The sequence below is a fragment of the Panicum virgatum genome, chromosome 8K (assembly GCF_016808335.1).
Source record: "Panicum virgatum strain AP13 chromosome 8K, P.virgatum_v5, whole genome shotgun sequence".
In the NCBI taxonomy this organism is placed as follows: Eukaryota; Viridiplantae; Streptophyta; class Magnoliopsida; order Poales; family Poaceae; genus Panicum; species Panicum virgatum.
Window position 1 is genome coordinate 22,517,390 of NC_053143.1, and position 20,079 is coordinate 22,537,468.

The 20,079-nt window shown below is 41.1% G+C and overlaps 2 protein-coding genes across 3 annotated transcripts; one reads left to right on the forward strand and one right to left on the reverse strand.

Moving 5' to 3' along the window:
• The first annotated feature begins 809 nt into the window (after positions 1-809).
• LOC120644207 (ER membrane protein complex subunit 10-like) lies at positions 810-7,805 on the forward strand. 2 transcript variants are annotated; one of them, XM_039920769.1, is made up of 9 exons: positions 810-1,205; positions 3,464-3,526; positions 3,621-3,716; positions 4,002-4,049; positions 5,152-5,223; positions 6,106-6,164; positions 6,680-6,770; positions 6,874-7,044; positions 7,449-7,805. In XM_039920769.1, the coding sequence occupies exons 1-8, from the start codon at positions 876-878 to the stop codon at positions 7,006-7,008; spliced, it is 894 nt and encodes a 297-aa protein (XP_039776703.1). In that variant the 5' UTR covers positions 810-875; the 3' UTR covers positions 7,009-7,044; positions 7,449-7,805. The 2 variants fall into 2 exon arrangements, with proteins under 2 accessions (XP_039776703.1, XP_039776704.1); XM_039920770.1 differs by having other exon boundaries at positions 7,468-7,805.
• Positions 7,806-10,836: 3,031 nt separating this feature from the next.
• On the reverse strand, positions 10,837-16,842 carry LOC120644209 (disease resistance protein RGA5-like). The gene is made up of 5 exons (XM_039920771.1): positions 15,948-16,842; positions 13,705-15,738; positions 13,540-13,595; positions 12,414-13,434; positions 10,837-11,163 (listed from the first exon to the last, which is right to left on the reverse strand). Exons 1-2 carry the CDS (start codon positions 16,769-16,771, stop codon positions 13,746-13,748), a joined length of 2,817 nt encoding a protein of 938 aa, XP_039776705.1. The 5' UTR covers positions 16,772-16,842; the 3' UTR covers positions 10,837-11,163; positions 12,414-13,434; positions 13,540-13,595; positions 13,705-13,745.
• Between the last annotated feature and the right edge of the window lie 3,237 nt (positions 16,843-20,079).

The following is a 20,079-nucleotide window of genomic DNA, read 5'->3' on the forward strand; positions in this document are numbered from 1 at the left end:
GTCCCCGTCTAGGTTTAGGTCCCCATATGTGCTTCTTCGGTGGCGGCGGCGGCTCAGTTGGCGCTTCCTCCGGCGTCAGGTATATGTGGGTCTTTCTTCTCCTTCTTCTCGGCGCTGCTTCTTGCTCCGGTGTCTTCGTCTTCTGCTCCGGCCGTCTTGTGAGGTTAGTGGTTCCCGCCGGCGACTCGTTGGGGGAGACGACGTCGGCTCCGTGGAATATGGTACTCTGGATTTCTCTCTCCCTCGTCGGCGTGGTCTCCGATGCCGGCGTCGGATCCGTGAGTTGTACAGGAGGGTGGTTCTTCTTCCTTGGCGTTGCGTCCGTTGTTCTGCTCGCTGGGTCTGGTTTGGCGGCCTGGTGCTCTGGGCGGGTGGTTGCAGGCGGAAGAGGGGCGGGATTAGGGATGCCGACGGTTGCTGTTCTTTCATCGTCAACCTCTTGCAGCTTTCCAAAGTTTGGTGTCCGCTCTCTGATCTCGAAAGGTGAAGATGCAAGGTTGAGGATCAGGTGCGCTGCTCACGACCTGATGATGCTTCGGCGGCGGCCTCTGCTGAGGAAGACGATGAACTGTGGCGGGAAGGATTGTACTGTGCTCCTTTTCTTAATATAATAATATAAGTTACTTTCCTTTTTTCAAAAAAAATTCTTTTTGGTGTGACATGGAATAAAATTTAACCCCTCAAACCAAACTACCCTTAGTCCGTTCGGCCCAACCTAGTATCCAGCCAAGCCGTCGGCCCAAGCCCTGCCCGGCCCTAGCCCTAGCCCTAGCCCTAGCCCGCCGATGTCCATGTGTCCGTCAAAAAACCTCTCCGATCTCTCGCCAAGTCCACTCCAAGCCTCGCCGTCCTCCTCCGCCGTCTCCTCGCCCGCCATGGCGCCGCCGCGCCGCGCTCTCCTCGCCCTCGCAGCCCTCCTCCTGCTCTCCCTCTCCTTCACCGCCGCCGCCTTCCGGTCCGACGAGCTCCTCCTCAACGACGACGAGGAGTTCGAGGGCCTCGGCGCCCGCCCCGCCTCCCCCTCCCCGCCGGCGGCCCCGGCGGTCTCCTCCTCCCGCCGCCGATCCGCGGACGCGGCGTCGTCGGGGGCCAGAGAGTCCAACGCCGTGCAGTTCGCGCTCGAGCACGACCTCGGCGCCGGCAAGGGGTTCGTCCCCGCCGGAACCTTCTCTGCTCGCCTCAAGACCTCCGCCCATGGCACGCAGGTAAGACACAGCTTTGCTTTGCTTGTTTCGCTGATCTGCTTGGCCTGCCTACTCTCTGATCCGTGATCAATGGGTGACCAGTTTTCTTAGCTGGTTTTGGATCGTGATTTGGGCGGCCTTAGCATTGGATTTGTAGATGTCGTGATCCAGTTAGCTTCGTCAAGTTGTTTATTTGGGGAGTTGGCGAATCGTTTGCTTCGAATTTGTTTGGAAGGTGTAAATTGGGGAGTGGATCTCATGATAGTGGACGTTTCCTGCTAAATTATGATCAGACGTTGCTTCCTATCACCGCACTTCGATTTGTTAGATCTATCCCATATGGGTACCATAAGATAAGTTAATTGGCGTTAGAGTTTTAGTGCACTATTTGTTTCGTACTTCTTTGCTCACTCATGGTCTTGTGCTCAAATTATATGAATTTTGTTCTGCTTTCTGCAAGCAGCGAGTATTCTTCTATTGTTCTGCTTTTCAATGGTAGCATGCTGCTTATGTGACCATTCTGGTTGCTTTCCCTAGCATTTACAAATATCTTCAATTGTTCTGCTTTTGAATGGTAGCATGCTGCTTATGTGGCCATTCAGGCTACATTCTATAGCATTTACAAATATCAAACATATACCCATTGTCTGCTGATCATACAACACATCAATGAAAATCATGAAAGCAACCATGATCAGTTTTTCATTTGAATTGGAAAAAGGAAGAACATGAAAATTAAACAGCGCTAACATCATATGTCCAGCTAGCTCCTAATTCGCAAATCACAATTAGAGCCTGTGAAGCTCAGTCATAATCATGAGTCATGACATGCAAAAGTTCTGCTTCATACTGCTAGGAGCATGGGGCTGAGGTTGTTACCTTTGAAGTTACTGGCTACTGTCTCATCTAGACAAATGACATTTCCTTACCAATGAACATGTAAATAAAGAATAAATGACTTAAACCAATCTGTCTTGTTTTCTTTTCTATTTAATAAAGATGATACAGATTGTAACTCTTTTGCAATATCTTTGTTTATCTTACTAAACTTTTTGGGTGCTAAATTGAGAATAGTAATGAAGCCTGTATTTTATCCTGTAACTCATCATATGACGACCCAATCCTGATATGAATAGCACATGAATACCAACTTAACATATGGTTCCATACTTACAGGTGGCAACAATTATTAAGTACAACAGCAGCTCAAGTCTACATAGATAACTAGTTTTATATGCCAGAAATCAATTGATAAGAACAGAACTAGCACAACGATACCTTGTATTTCACCATGGCTCTAGCACATCACAACATTTTGCATTTACGAAAATCGCTTATATGCTATTCTGCTCTCCATGTTTGTTCTACTAAGCACATGATATCTGATGTTAAATATCTTCATTTTTCATTTCATTGTAATATTGCATAATTGTGTCCCTTTGTAGTAGGATAATTGATGTTATTGCGGTCTAAACTTGATTTCTCCAAAATCTCCTGTGAATAATTCCACCTCTTTTAGCTATGTACAATGCTTAATATTGTACCTTTATGTTTCATTACACTACTGTGGTGTCTATATGCCAATTTTCAAATGGCCTGAAATTGCCGAAGCTTATCGAGAAGTTTTGAGCTATAGCTTATTTCAACTGAACTATGTTTTGCAAAAGTAAAAAATTGGCGCCTGATATATCCCCGCTAACTGTGAGTTTACAAGATGATGTCACCAATTGTAAAGAGCAAGATGAAGTGGTTGGCTTTCTATCCGAATATGATGTCACCTATGTCTGCTTGAGCGATTTGGAGCAAATTTTGTGCTAGCTCCTTGTGAATTACAACAATGTTTTATATGGTTGGATACTGCTTAGTTGTTGGACGTCATTTCTTGCCTCCGTTTTCCAAAGACATTTATAGGCTTGGTGGTCCTATATTCTGTACATTGTTTTGCTGTTGGTTGTTTTGGCATGCATTCTTCACCAGACATGATATGATTTATTGGGAATTATGTGCTTCTGATTAATAATTACTTACACTTATTAATGGTTGATACTTCTCTTAATTTATCTTTGATCCTTCATTGAAATAAGGAAAATTTGATTTATTATTACTTTTCTCTATGCTTGTTAGTGTTCTAATTTGATTAGTTTTGCTGATGACTAATCAACAATTTCAGTATAGCTGTCAGTAGATCTGTTAGATTTCTAGTGCCCTGCTTCAACTGTAAATGCTGTAAATGTGATGAGTAAAACTATTTTCCTAACTTGACTCTTCATATGGATCAGACTCTCACAAAGCTTCGCTTTACAAGGAATGAGTTGACTGAGGATGAAAAAGATGCATTTAAAGTAACTTCTTGTCCACCATTCCTTTTCCCCTGCTGTCCTTAACCTGTGATTTTGTCAACTAATTTGGTGCTTCTGCATTTGTTCATCATTGAAGAAATTGCTTCAGGAAGATGGCTTTTATACAATTAGGCTTCCATCTAATGTGTTGGACTCTACAAGAAAAAATAATGTTGTTTCCTCAATCAAAGCTGTAAGTTGACTAAATAGCTGATCAGAGTGTTTCTCCTTCCTATGATTATAAGAGAACTCATTATTCAAACCACTGGTTACCAACTGATGCTTTTAAATTATGATCTTTTCTAAAAGGTATATTGTTTTCAGAACAGAAATTAACTAGAGCTTTGATTTTTTTCAGAACATAATCAATAATATAAACCGATTAAAATTAGTTACAAGCAAAATTACTGACTTATTTTGTGATTCTAGATTTTTTTTTCAGTTCCTTAACTGTCTTGCCTTTGTCTATGTTTCTCAGAGATGCATTCCACGTGACAGTTTGGATGAACACATTGTTATCCATATGGTAATTTTCTCCACTTCATTTTTTTGTATTCATACATAATCGCATAGAATATAGTGTAAATTATATCATGATGATGGGAAGTTTTGGAAAAGCCTAAAACTATATATTTGTGGAATAACATACATTAAGGCATTGAACTAAATTTCTAGATTTACTTCTATTTGTGAAATATCCTCATCCAAATTTCTGATATTGATAGAGAATAAAAAGTGCACTCTTCGCTCTCGTTTGATATTGATATTTGTGAAATGTACTGATTACATATCTTGTTGGTTACTTGAAGTTTCTAAGCACATTTTTTTTATCTTTGTCACAAGCTGCTAGTTCGGCTTGATATATTGTTTGCAAGTTGCTACACAGAAATAAGTTATATTTCCCCATACTTCAACCATTTCATAGAATAGTAGTCCATTAGCTTGTAGAAAGTGATTACTAATAGTTCCCTTGGTGTTGTGACCAGGGTTCACCAAACCGGTGGGAACCGGTCCGGTTTGACCGGTTACCGGTCAAACCGGTCCGACCCGGTTCCGGTTTGGGCCGGTACCAAACCGGCCCAAATTCAAAATTCAAATTTGAATTCAAAAAAATAAAAAATTCTCAAAAAATTCCTAAAAATACTTCAAGGTGCGACGAATTTAATGGTGTCAAATTTTCTCAAAAATTCGTTCATTTAGTATAGTTTGCGGGGATTTGAAGTTAAACAAAAAAAAAACATGCATATAAAAGTATACAAATACAATGTAAAAGTAGTACAAAAGAGGGTTGGAGGGTTCATTTAGGCTAAAATATGTTATACAAATATTTATTTAGTATACTTTGCGGGCATTTGAATTTAAACCAAAAAAAATTTGAATTTGACCGGTTACCAGTCAAACCGACCGGTTACCAGTCAAACCGGCCGGTAAGCCGGTCAAACCGGCCGGTAAGCCGGTCGGAACCGGTTGAACATACGAATTTGAATTTGAATTTGACCGGTTTCCACCGGTTTCCGGCCGAACCGGTCCGGTATACCGGTACCGGACCCCGCCGGTTTGACCGGACCGGTCGGTAAATTAAACCTTGGTTGTGACTCACATATACTCTTCTGCTGCCTTATTTTCAGGATGGTGTAAATGTTTTGGCAGTTAACTATGGTTCTGTTGGCGGATGTCAGTACCCACGTCCAATGAAATTTGTAAGTTACTTTCCAATAATAATGATTGATCTGTCTGATAACTTGTAAATTTCTGATATGCAAATTTCGAGAAAAAATGCAGTTAGGTACATGTTCACATTATAGACTGGCCTTACAGTATAATTCTTGTATCCTCAAGGCAAACAAACAAGTTATGATGTAGTTGTTTTATTTTTTTTTAACTTGTTATCTGCACCAGTTACTTTTTTTAATAGAGGTATTTGCCTTGTTCATGAGTAGGGCTAGTAAAAAGGTCATCTCAAAATTGCTTTGACAAGATTTGGTTTGGCTCTGCATGCCTTGATGGATTGTTAACAAATTTGGTTAGATATAAGTTGATAATCAAAATTAGTTAATTTCGGCTGAAACTTACAAAAATACTTTAAAAATTTTTACTCCTTGGGATAGACCTCCCTGGGTTTTGCCTAAAGATTGAGATAACTCAACCACAGGGTCGAGAAGACCCTGAAGTCTAGCCTGTACAGGGACCTGATACCCACTGGTCAGCTCCTATACCCGTACAGGCCACAAGGAGGGGCCTTCTTTTGGGTGCAAGACTATGGATTGAACCCATGCTCGGTCGGCTCACCACTGGGAGCCCCAACGACCGCACTGCAAGTGCGTTTGCTAGCAAATGCTTAGAGTTGAACATCTTGCTCCCTAAAATACTTGGTAGATGTTCAACTGTATTAGCAAGATTACAACATTCTTGAATTGAGCTGTTGAGAGATGTGTTGTTCAAACTTTCACCAAATTATGTATATTACAAATAACATGTGAATGGGTGCCCTTGAGCACGTTTTTCTTGTATGCTGTGTTCATTGGTGAGTAACTTTTTTCAGGTTTATGGTGACTTATTGGGATGCTTTGACTTTTTTGCAGCCATCAAAATGGACATTCAGCTCTTATACTATTCTGAAGACTGCTGAACAGGCACCAAGGTGAATTACTACTTTATTAAGGCAATGTTGATACTATTTATGTTAGAATATAATTGCAATAAGCAACTGCTGGAAGCTCTTTAAGGGCATGTTACAATGCAATGAATGCTTCAAGAGAGGCGCCCTTACAACAGAAATACAATCTTATCGATGCTAGTTAGTTTAAGAAGATAAAGATTCTTTTTAAGTGCCCAGAAGCCAGAAGCCTCAATGTAATCATGGTTGAAATGCTAACTTCCAATGTTAATCATGGTTGGAATCTGGCCTGGAGGGCTCCCCTGTTCAGGTATATCAGTGTATGGCTTTGTCCCAGGCGCCAAATGATATTCTTGCAACTATTCAGTTACAAACTCTTGCTCTGAGTTCTTCAGTGGCAAAAGGGGAGCTGACTATAAGTGTGTGCCACGTCCCTGTGTTGTACATGACCTAGATCTATTCCCACTGGAAAGTTATCAAAGCATTTAGAGGGTTAAATGAAAGCTGGATTCAAACCCTTTTAAATTTTGTGCTTGCAGAACCCCATCATTTGTGGACCAGTTATTAGAAGCCGACAATGGACTTGGTGAAGTGATCAAACCACCTGAGAAATCTTTCTGGGCTAAATATGTGAGTTGCTGCTCTAGATATCTGTTCACTTTGACTATTCCTTCTGTGTCTGCATATTCATATGTTTCTACCTTCCCCTTTAACCTGGCTTGTTGTTTTGCAGTGGATGTACATTATTCCTCTTGGTCTCATTGTCATGAATGCTGTTACGGCAGCTGCAAACATACCAGAGGAACAAGCAGCAGGGCAGGGGCAACCTGGAGCACGAGCACCAGCTGCTGCTGCAAGGAGAAGATGATTGCTGTTATGTTTTTTAATTTTTGCCATGTCATAGGTATCATTTGTTTGTTATCTTCAGACAGTTTTCTGTGTTTTTTATATTGCGTGAATATTATCATGATGATGTTGTCTTTTGTCTGCGATTGAAACACTGGGCAAGTTTCTTTTAATGCATTGCCAAGAGGAATCTAACATAACTGAGTAATATTTGTAGTTTGCCACTGGAGACCATATACTGTAAAACCTAGAGGCTAGAGCCTTCTCAACACTATCGTCAGTAGTTGAATGCCATCAGACTGCAATGCATAGCAAAACACACCTTACTATCTGTCAAATTTATCTGCAATGCTTCCATTCCATATTAATGCTGATAATTAATCTGTTTTGTGGCAATAAATTATTATTTTTGAATGGATGAACTTGTTTCTTAGCTTCTAAGCAGTGCGTTTTGACTTCCAGATTAATGGTGATTGGACAGGAGACGAACATTTGTTTGCATTGACGTTGCCAGAAGGAAAACTGGAGCTACACCTACATGAGTCATAGGATTGCTTGGTGAAGGCTCCCTACTTTTAGCTAGTATTGAGAAGTTCGCCATTAGCATATTGGCCATACATGGTCCCGGTTGAACACTCAAATTGGTGGATACAAACTGCAAATCAAACTTTAACCAGTGCAAGCTGTATTTGCTAATGTCAAGTGGCCGTTATTTGTCCATTTTGAATCCTGTATGTGTTTCTTACAGATCATCCTTATTTTGTACTAATGGAAGTTGTTATTTGATTAGCCAATTTATGATGTTTTGTAGCTAGCAAATATATTTACACGTATTAGACATGACTATTGTTAGATGGTTAGCAATTTCATTTGGATCGATAAAATAGACCTCTTCAAAACAGATACCGGAATTCTGGCATACTTCGCTTCTGTATTGGCAGTCCGATAAAGTTTGAGCCTTCGTATGCACGTACACATATTTGTACTTGGGATATACTGTCTTGCATGAACCCATGCTTGTGTCAAACCTAGGAACCTAGGGATGCATGTTTAATTAAGAGAAAAAAAAATCCCTATTTAACATTGCTAAAGTTGAGCCTATCTTATTTAATGCTGAAAATTTTTAATTTCCTATTTGACATGGAGTTCAACTTCATTCCCTATTTGACACTTCCACCTATTTTGTCAGTTAAGCCACACACTTCTGGGCAAAAATAATCATCAAATCACCTCTAAAACTTGTAAATTTTATATAGAGTTATGAATGGAGATGAACTCATTTTGAACAAAAACACTTCCAACATTTAAAATCTTAAAGTTAAAATTCACTAAAATAGGCTACTTTTGAAGATTATCTAAATTTTTAGGGCACAATATTTTCACAATTTCTAGAAAGTATTTTTGCATATATTCATATTTTATATAAACTTTTATGCACGTTTGTAGTGCTTTAGCAGGTTGGGGGTACGGGAGCAGCCAACCTGGCAACCTGTCATCTGAAAGTTTAGTTTGAGGAATGGAGTAACATTGCTCTTTTTTTTTTTGGAACTGAGTAATTGCACTTCGTTTGGTTTGAGGAATGTGTAGTTGTGTCTACAGATTTCCTATACAGATTGGATAGATCCAAAATAATTGGCACTTTTAAACATTTAGCCCGGATCTATGACCAGCTCTCCAGAAATTGTCAAAGTTGCAATGAGCTTTAGTCATGCGTGGCGTCACAACAGCAAATTCAATAGCCAAACCGATCTAGACATCTGCTGCTGTTGTGAACTTGCACGCGCGCCCGTGCACACACACTGTTCTTGATCCTCTCTAAACTCTGAAGGAAAACAAGGAAGAGTTGCTACAGTTATTGCATGAAGACTGCAAGAGAGGAGCTCTCAATTCTTTAAGTTGGTAAAGGATGTCTCAATAATGTTAGACTGGTCACCCCCGTTCTGCAAACCAAATGGTGGTGTTTTATTTGATTTTAAACCGCATGATTCCAGAATGTCTTGTGAAGGGAACCAAAGTTCTGTAAGATCTTTGTTTCCTATAACCATGTATGCAAAGGCTATCAGGATTAACACCAGCAGATATATGGATTGTTGCCATCAAATAACAAGAAAATTTAACAGAAAAAGGGTTGGATGTCTCAAGCATTTATATTGCGTATCTTTCCTTCCAACACTGCCTATCAATCAATCCAAGCGTTTGTACTCATGTTAATAAATATGTATTATTTACTTGATTGAACTAGTAACTAGCATAAATGCCCGTGCGTTGCTACGGGTTATTATATATGCTAATTAACTTCCAATTTACCAACTTTGCTTTCCCGTTTGCTGATGTATGTGAACCACCGCCAGGAGAGAACCGGGATTTCTTTTCCTCACCTCGCTGGCCATCTATTGGCATACAATTGAAGGCAATGGATGTGGTGGTGAACGGTGGCGTCATGCATTGGGGGTTCTTAGATAACACATTATTGCCTAAACAAAGTTTTAATATGGGAAATGTTAAATCGCCAAGCACTCTATGATGAATATCGGAAGCATCTTATGACCCAGGGACAGAATAGAGATTATAAGGAAAAATATCCAACATCCAATATCAATATCAAATTAATGAATTCTACGGCAAATAAACTTGGCACATTAAGCTGATGCGTGCTCTATATACTCAAACAGAGAATTGAAGGCGAACAGTGAATTTCAAACAAAACCAATAATGATAATTACACCGCCGATTTATAACATGACAATTGAATATATAGAAGCGGCAAGTATAGATAGGATTCAACAGTATAACCTGAAACAGATCAGCATACCAACATGAATTAGTTAGCAGCACTACCTAAATTTACACATATCCTTTTGGCCAAGGTGATCACAAACGGATCAATTCAACTTATGTAAAATAGGCAGACAACATGCTAGGTATGATTCAACCTTCTTAATTTTGATAATACACTGACCCATCGGTAGAATTGAAACTATCTATAGGATTTCGTTTGATGCCTGTAGGACGGCAACAATCAGAAATAGAAACCGACCGAGGCTAGGTGAGCTTGCCAATAAACAGTCTAGCAAACCCTGGATGAGGAAAATTTATGGAATACTACTAAAACTGAAATAATACGGAGCCTCGATCCGATTTGGGCCAAGCGAAATGGATCAGCCTAGAAATGTGAAAATAGACCCCAATCTCCTGACAAGATGCGACCAGATCCGGCCAAATAGAGAGAGAGAGGCTACGGAACTACGGATCGACACCTTGACGAGACGAACTACAGAGTTCGCTTGCTGTTCGTGGATGCGGAATGGAGAGAATTTTCCTCGACGGTGAGGAGCTTTGCGGTGGAAACATGTCGGAGATGGTCCAACCGCAATTTAAATGGAAACATTCCTTGGACCCTGCTACTTACCGGCCAAAACATGATGGACGCCATATCAATTCTGAGTCAGCGATGACATCGATTCCAAGTCGGTGAGCACTTCGATTCCGATCGCAATAGATTGATGCGATGGGGGGCGCTTGCCACCGTCGCCACCTCATGGGAGGGGACAACGATGTGGGGAGAAAAAACAACGGATAGTAGATGCAAAAGAGATCGGTTCGGCTCACAAATAAAATATGGCCCAAGCCCAAAATGGACCAAGAAAACACTCCTTGCTTTGGAAATAGGTAATTTTTTAGAAAATAAAAAATTAACATAATAAAAAGGATAGAAAAGACAAGATGAAAATAAATGCCTTTCGAAAGAAAAACAAAACAATTAATGTGCAGTTGGAATGATTCTGAAAATGCTAGAAAGCTGCCTGGCAGATCAGTAAACATTGGACATCAAAGGGGCCAGACCGTCAACTGACCGCTTGCGTGGCCAAAACAATCAGCCAGCCAGTAATTAAACAACAATATGTTTTTTATGGAACAACAATGTGTTTTTTCAATAATAGAAAAGCATACTTAAAATGCTAAATGCCTTCCATACACACAAGTAACTCAAAGATAATGAAAGTTGACCAACAACATAAGCCCTCATTACATAAGTCCATAAGTACACAAGTCCATGTCCACATTTATTTAAATGGTAAAGCCATATTATAATGAACACTCCAAGTCCCAAACAAAGTAATAAAATCTTGAAAGCTACTACAAATGTTGCCCATTGTGCAGGATAATTGTTTCTCTCCTGCAAAAGAAATAAGCTATGAGAATAGAGTCTACATGAGTACAAGATAAATACTCGATAAAAGATCATAAGAAAGGACAAGATAAAACTTCGTTTCTGAAACAATATGGGTCTTTTTTATGCAAACAGAATATTGATCTTCAAAGTTTATTTAAAGAGTCAATATCACTAAATTTGTAAGTAGGATTACCATTTCTCCAATTCACCATATTCAAACAGTTAGTCTTTGAAAATATGTAAAACAATAAACCATGGAATTCAAACCACACAATAATAACAATACATGCGTATGATGGGTTGGGTTGTATAACGTTTTCATATTCTCTGAAATAGATAAAAATGCTTGAGCTTTGAAATTTCAATTAATATCTCTGGTATACCACCTCCATTCTTAATTATATGACACAATTGACTTTTTTCTTAAATTTTGACCTGTTCAAAATAAGTACTACTAAATTTACCATCAATATATTTTTGGCTTGACTTATAGATTTACCTGTTTATAAAAATATTTATAGAGAAGCTGCAAAGTCACACAAATGAAAAAAAAGCCATTGTAACAACACATCTACATGAATAAAGTATATAGTATATTTACAATGCTAAATTTGAAAGTAGTTTGCTTTTGCACTTGTACATAATTATGAAATTATGAGACACAGCTACAAGAACAGAGACTTTAGTCCAAAGCAAGTTGAGTTAGGCATTGCACTAGTGAATATTTTATATCAAATTATTGTTCAATTTAACAGTACTGCACGTGAAACAATAGTTTAACTCAAGTCCGGAGTAATTTGATAACACAATTTTTTCTCAAACACGCAGGAGAACTGCGTATCTTTGTATTAAGAAAGTGAGAAATGGTCAAAACTAACTACACTGCCCCCCAAATAACAAAGGGTCAGTTGGATCCATGCCACTACAATTTCACGATTTTTGATTTCATGTTGAAATCGATGCCATTGAGTGGCATGATTTTCAACGTGAAACCCAATTTCACGGAGTTGTGGTGGCATGAATCGAATTTTCCCAATAACAAAAATAAACACCAGATTTTCCATAAATAAATAAGAGACCGAATTCACAAGTATCATATTTAAAACTTGAGCACAGCGAATCCATATACTACTGGTAATTGTTGCATACTGTATCAAACATTTCATTCGTTTACACATAATATAATGAAAGAAAATGTGATCACTGAGGTATCGAGAAACAAATCTGATAGGCAAATGTTGGGGGCAACTTACCGAAAAGTCAAATTGGTGGAAAATGCATCCAATATGAAGGCCAGGTCTGAAGGGAAATTAGCTGAATATGTTGGAGCAGCATGACATTGGCTTGTTCAATACATTCGAAGGACAGAAAGGATGTGACCAAATTATCAAGCATGTGAACAGCATTTTTTTTTTCATGGATGTTTACAGTGGGGGTCGGGTGTGGGGTAGGGCTCAGTTTTCAAGAACACAAGGTGTTTTTTTGATTTATTAAAGGAGGGAAGACAGCAGGGACAGATTTAGTCTTTAAGCACAACAAAGAGTTTTTTTTTGTTTAAGATAACAAGGGGGGGGGGTTATTTTTCAAGAACACCAAAATAGGATTATTAATGATAACAAGGGTTGATTTATTTTTTTATGCATAATAGAGATGGACTTTTTTTTTGTTAAAGCGGAGAACTAAGCAAGAACAGGAAATAGAGTACGGAGAAATCCAAATAGAAGTGAAATGTGTGTAGTAACATAATGGCACTGACTGATTGGAAGACTCAAAACAACAAGCTGAAATAGAGGTGATTTTTTTTTGTTTAAAGGGTGCATGACACCAAAAAGCATAATAACAGACTTTTTTTTTGTTTTTTGATAAGGAGTGGATCTATTTTTCAAGCATAGAATGGAGTTTTTTTTATAACAATGGATGATATTGTTTTTCTTTCATAATAGAGAAATTTTTTTTGGTTTATAGAAGCATAATTTGGTGCGAAACAAATAAACTATGGAGAAATGCTAGTAAAGTGAAATGTTGTGAACTGATGGAATGACTTAGAAACTTGCGTGCAGCAAATGAGGACGTGAACAATGGGGGGATGCGGCAAAGAGATGCCAGATTGGGGTGCAAAGCAGAATTGGGAAGGACAATAATAGAAGCAGGGGGCAACACAAATAGAAACAGGGGAGGACACCAAAGAAGGATTATTTTAGGAAAATATTAGATTATGGATGGCTAAGAATCGAATTCGGAAGCCTGCAAGTCCCAATCGGACACCTGGCTTAACTGCAATAGCAGAAGCAAGGATACACATGTTAGAAAATTGTAAAAGAAAGAAGTTACTAAACAAACTAGACATGCAAGGGAATTTATGGGAAACGAATTTCTTACCTTCCTTTCCGTCGTCGGCAGTCTGCAAGTCCTAACTGATAGCCAATCATATGACACTGTAACAGCAGTAGAGAAACCGACGGTGGATATACGTCAGCAAACGAAAGAGACGAGCAAATATACGTAGCAACTTAATGGTGGATATATGTTAGCAAAAGAAAGTACCTTTGCTGCTCCGAAGCCTCACGGACATCTTTGTCCTCATCCTACGTCATGAATTGTTCCGAAACTCTTGACAGCTCGAGAGTTGGATGGTTCGGATGGCTGCCAACTACATCCCTGATTCTGGTCTCGACATCCTCCACCTTCCTGGCCCTGGCTCCATCACAGTCAACTGTGACGGTTACATGTTTAAGGGACGTGAGGTTCTCCCAGCCAACATCGATACCACCACTCGCTGTCTTCTGTGCTTCTAAGTACAACCCAAAGCTTTGAAGCTTTGGCATCGCTCCTGGTCCAAACACCAGCCAGCAGCTTGAATAGTGCATAAACCTAAACTTTGCTAGAGAGCGGAAGGACTGGTCACCACCAATGGCCAACCGTTCTTCAGTGACGCCACGAGATGCTGCTTGTAAGTATAGAATACGTAGCACGGGTAAAGCTCCAAGCAGTTGGAGATCAACCTGTCTTAGCACATTGACCCTGATGAACAAGCAGGATAGCTCAGAGAGGGACGAAAACCACCGTGGCAACGCAAAGAAGGTTGAAACGCCCCCATTAAAGCTCTGTAGATGTACAGGACCCCTCCATTGATCTGACATGTTATCTAGGGAAATGGTTCCAGTGCTACTATAAAATTCAAGAGTGCGAAGGTTGCCTAGATTTGATAGACTCTGCAAGAAAGTCTTCATGTAACTCTCATTTTCACCTAATCCTTTTAGTGCCAGCGTCCGTAGTTCTGTAAGCTTACCTAGCTCAGTCAGAGTACTTGGTGAGTTGTTCACATCGAGCCCTGACAGCTCTTGCAGGGAAGTCAGATTACCAATCCCATCTGGAAGCTTCAACCCCGTAAGCTTACGCTTATCCATTAATAGATGTTCAAGTCCTTGTAGCTCAACAATGCTTGTTGGCAGTTCTTCTATGGACGGGCCCCACAAATTAAATGTCTTCAGAAGCTTTAGATTCAATGTCTTCAGAAGCTTTAGATTTCCAATTCCTTCTAGAAGCCCTGGTTCAACCTCTCCACCTAATTCTAGATATCTCAAGTGGTGCAAACTCCCTAGATCCTTGGGATGAATAACCTTACTAGGAACATTTTTCAAACATAAAACACGAAGAACTGAAAACCATGACAGAGGTGGCATCAATTGAACTGCATTGCCCAAAACAACGAGTGACCTGGCATGAGATATGCTTACTGTTGTTGGTAGTATAATTTGTTCTTCCTTGCTATCTTCTCGGTTGCCATCTACTTTATCATGCAATGATATTCGTCGAATACTGTGCATTGTAGATTTGAGGTGCGAACCGTCAAGTATAATGGCAAAATTTTCTTGTGTTGAAAGGGAAATGATGAGATCAAGTATCATATCGTGTACTCTACAAGTTTTTGCAACACCAAATTCATTGATTTCTACCAGCTGAATCATGCTTCTATTAACAAGCTCATTGAAATACTTCTCTCCAATATCATACAAATTGCTCCCCTGTTTTCCATAGATAAAACCCTCTGCTAACCAAAGTCGTACCAAATCATTTATTCGAATCTCGAAATCCTCGGGAAACATGCTCAGATATAATAAACAAGGCTTTAGATAGAAAGGCAGTTCACTATAACTAAGATGTAATATATTTCTCATCTTATCTAGTGTCTTGTCTGTTTCAAGTCCAGAACCCATAGAATTGTGAACACCATACCATTCATACTTTGTTCTGGGCATACTAGCCAACATACTTGCTATAGTAATGATAGCTAATGGTATCCCTCCACACTTCTTCAAAATTTTCATTGTTACCTCTTCCAGATCAGAATGAATTCCAACATCTTCGTTAAATATCCTTTTACAAAGAAGTCTTCTGGAGTCCTTCTCAGAGAGAGGATCCAGTTCATACAGCTCACCATCCATTGAAGAGAATTTAGCCACATCCATTTTACGGGTTGTCACAATAACTCTGCTGCCAACATTCTTGTCAATAAGAGCACATTTGATGATTTCCCATGCTTCTACATTCCATACATCATCAATTACAATGAGGTACCTGTACATAAATTAATTTGCAAGAGCATCAGATGCTTATTCTCATAGAGGTAGCTCAAGCTTACAATTACAACAGAATTACGGCTACAGTCAAAAGGTTGCCTGGGATGAAAAATAGTATACACTAACATAATTATCGACTGTGAAGTAGTACTGATGTTAGTTATTGCAGAAAAAATAAAGGAATTATACTTGGGTTAGGATATGTACCTCTTATTGACGAGGAAATCCCGGATGCTCCTTAGAAGTTCATCCCGATCCTTTTCTCCAGCATTAGTACACTTGTCTTTACTAACTTGCCGGAGTATGCTGCTGAGAATCTGCTTCATGTCTGGTTTAAGTGACACCGACACAAAAGCATGACTCTCAAATTGTCCCCGTAATCTTTCATACACGGAATTGGCAATGGTTGTTTTGCCCAGGCCTCCCACCCCAACAATAGAGACAACCCTTAGCTTCTGTTTTTTCACACCTTCTACTCTTGTTAGCAAGTCGATAAGCTTCTGTGTAGGGCCATCGATGCCAACGAGCTTTGCTGCATCTTGGTAGAGAGACGGCATGCGTGGATCAATATCGACAGTGTCAGGCTGTGGCACTCCAACACCTAAAGAGTTGTACCTTTCTTTCCTTTTGGAAACCTCATCGATGCGTCTCTTGATGTCTTGGATGTCATCAGCGATATGATGGCGACTCTTGGCCTTGGTCAGCAAGCCAATGGTCCTGTCGAAAAATCTTCTGAAGCTATGCGCCTTGGCGTGTTCAGGATCATTATCGACACGAACCTTGAAAGCATCAACACTGTCCTCAACGTCATAGACCAGCTCCTTCAAGTCCCTCACCCAGATCTTGTTAAGCTCATCAATCTGATGAGCCGGCAGCTTCGACGCCCTGTTAAGGGCAGCCTGCATGCTCTCCATCTCAGCTTGAAGGAACCTGATCTCCCCCCTGACCCCCTTCTGCAGCTTGTATTCATCGCTGAGAAGGGTGCTAAGCTTGGGGAGGAGGCTTCCCAGAGCCGCCGCTGCGAGCTCCATGCATGCCTTGCTCTCGTTGGTGGCTACCCTGCTAGCTTCTTTCGGTATGGCGAGTGAGAGTGGTATTGCTGGTGCCTATGGAGAGGAGAAGGGCATCCGAGGACCCTGAAAGTTAAGGAGACTACTATAACCAAATCACGGAGTTCAAGGTCTTATATTGGTCTCTGAAAATTAAAGATTATTGAAACAAATGTTTGATTGCCTGTATACATGACCTCCGTCTAAGCTAATTACTTGGCACTGCGACATCGTCTTTGGATACATCTCTACGTACCAATTCTTCGAAATCTTTTGCAACACGTACTCCTGCATAAACCCTTGAAACTTTTGAATGAATTTTATTATTTGGAGGGCCTTTGGAGCCAAGAAATGAAGAAGCTAAATATCTAGGGATTTCATATGAGTTTTGGAGGACATTTAGCTTCAGAATAGCCCATTGAGGTTTCCATTTATGCATTGCCCTATCCAAAATAATTTGCCAATTTCCTTACTACATTCAAAAAATTTCTTGTTTCACCATTCATAGAGTAGTTCGTTACTAGGATTAGCTCTAGGTTGCAAAACTATTATTGGGATGAGTTAGGCACTAGTTGAACCATAATTAGTAATTACAGATAACTTAATCTAGCTAGTTTAAATTTTGTGCAAATTTGTGAAAGGCATAGGTTTAGAGTTTTAAATTTTCCTAATTCATCCTCTCCTCCTCTTATGGTACGAGCACATTCCCTTTAGAAAGTGAAATACCAAATAATAATTTCGAAAAAAAGATACGTGTACTTGAGAAATGGCCCATGATAAGTCACATTTATGGTTTTGGAGAAGAGGAAAGTATAACCCAACCACGGAGATCGGAGCGTTTTGTCTCTAAAAGCCAATGCGTGAAGTACATAGCACGTGAGCTAGCACTTCTATCTATGTGCTAGCCAGAATTCAATTTTATTAAAATATTTAGCCCATGCACCGCCGAAAGTTTACGTATATAGTTAAAAAAGCAAGTCCTAGCATCTGCTATGTGGTCATCGAGATCTGCGGCTTCATGTCTGTTGCTACAGCAAACAACAAGAAGTGGAGCAGCTCAGACGGCGAGCATCTCCTGCAGCAGTCAGTGGTTTAGTTGCTAAACACCAGGCACTACTATGTATTATTTCTTAAGCTACGAGGACTGATTCCTTTTAGATAGAAAGTGAAATACCAAATAATTATTTCGAAAAAGAGATGTGTGTACTTGAGAAATAGCCCATGGTAAGGCTCATTTAAGGATTTTCAAAGCAAAAGCGACTTAAAAACAGTCTCGTACTGCAAGTTGGGATTGGTGCAAAGCAAATGAGACTTAGATCAGACATATACATGCCCGTGCATATGTATCGTGTATCCGTTCACAAACGGTCAAAAGGATAGCACAACGCTCGAGTGGTGAGTAATAAGAGCATGTATCTCCAGCTGTCACACAAATGACATGTATACAGGCAATCAAACTTTTGAATCTCTGTGTAAGCTTTCATGCCTTGCTTGCTTGCTCTCTTTGGCCAGTAGCTAGATTGGTAATGTGAGGAACGAGCGTACTCTATCCTGCTTGTGATGAGTGAATTGTCAACCGTGCGGTGTGATCGTGCGCTTGGTCTTTGGATTGCAGGTACACGAGCGTCGAGTGTCGACGGGGAGCTGCCGTGGAGGTGCTGTGGCCGATGGACCGTGCGGTGGACAACGGTGAAGGGCAGCCGGGACCGGAGCTCGGACCGGGTGGCAGCTGTGGCGTCCACTCCTGGATCGAGGGCGCAAGCGGCGACGGAAGGCGGGTTTCTTGGTTTGCGCCACAAAACCAAGGAGGCGGACGACGGTTGAAGACGCCAAGTCGTGGAGGTTACGGGCGTCGGTCTCGGGACTGGCGGAGGCGACGGGCGTTGACGGCGTCTAGGGCCTCGCTGCGGGCGAGGAGGTGACGGACGTTGGGCGGCGTCTAGGGCCGTCAGAAGGCCGAGGTGGGAACGGCGTCTAGGGCCACGGCGTAGAGGCGGGAATATTCCCGTGCGTGAGGTTTTGGCGGTTTTCTCTAAACCGGCCACCTACCCGGGTTTCGCGGACCCACCAAAACCGCGGACCGGTACTTCGTCGACGTGGCGGCATCGCAGCAAAGACTTCGAGTCGAAGAAAGAAGCTCCGCCATCGATCGAGGGTGTACAGTGGGCTGCTGCAGATCCGACCGGTCTGACCGGTCCCCTGGACCGGTCTAACCGGTCTGGCCGCAGCAGCCGGGTATAAATACCCCCCACCAGCCCGTGGGAGGGTGAGTCTCTTGAGTCTTTTGTTTTCTCTGAGTTTTTCCTTCTCCCAGCCTCTGCTCTAGGTTAGGGCCAAGGACTCCAACGCAAAGAGAGTTTAGGTTATAGCTATTCTCTTCAATCTAGAGGGTGGATGATGGGCGGATGGCTCTAGCCTTTGTATAGGTGAATTCCTCTGAGATTAATGGATGAATTTTGTTTGAGATTCACTTGTGTGTGCTGAGCATCTCGTCCTCCCCTTCTCTCTTGCGTTTTGGGTTGAATTCTCCTCTTTTGGTGTGTTTCTTGTTTGGAGGAGACCAGCCCTTAAATTCGTGGTTTGATGGACTCTTTGTGACGATTCAAATCCTTCTAATCGAGTGCTAAACCTACTGGAATCGAGAGTTCTCACGAATTGGCGATTTTGTGTTCTTGAGAAAACCCCAATCCTCTTTGATCTTTCCACGATTTCTCTCGATCCGTGAATCTTTTGGGTCAGATCTTTTGGGGATATGTTCATGGGGTAGTTACGAATCCTTCCTCCAAGTTTCATCAAATTTGGACTTCGTTTACTCAAGATTTGGCTTTTGAAGCTTTGGTCTCGGGCTGTCCGGAAGGGACCGGTCTGACCGGTCTCTGAAACCGGTCTGACCGGTCTCTGAAACCGGTCTGACCGGTCTGGATTTTTGAATTCCAAACCGACCGGTCTGACCGGTCTATGAAACTGGTCTGACCGGTCACTGCAGGCCAGTTCTGGATTTCGACTCGTTTTGGTTCCGTGCTGCGATCTGGGTTTTCGGCTTCGAGATAGCTTGTTCATAGCTATTCTCGCTGCTCTAGGTTTGAGGGCTTGCGGTGATTTTGGGACATATGCGGACGATTTGAATTTCGAAGAAATTTTGATCGGCTCCCATTCACCCCCCCTCTGGTCGCCAGTTTCGGTCCCTCAATTGGTATCAGAGCTCGGTTGAGATTTTCAGTACCTTAACCGGTTTGAAAACCACTTGACGACCATGGCGAGTCTTGGTAAGATCCCGGTGTTTTCCGGCG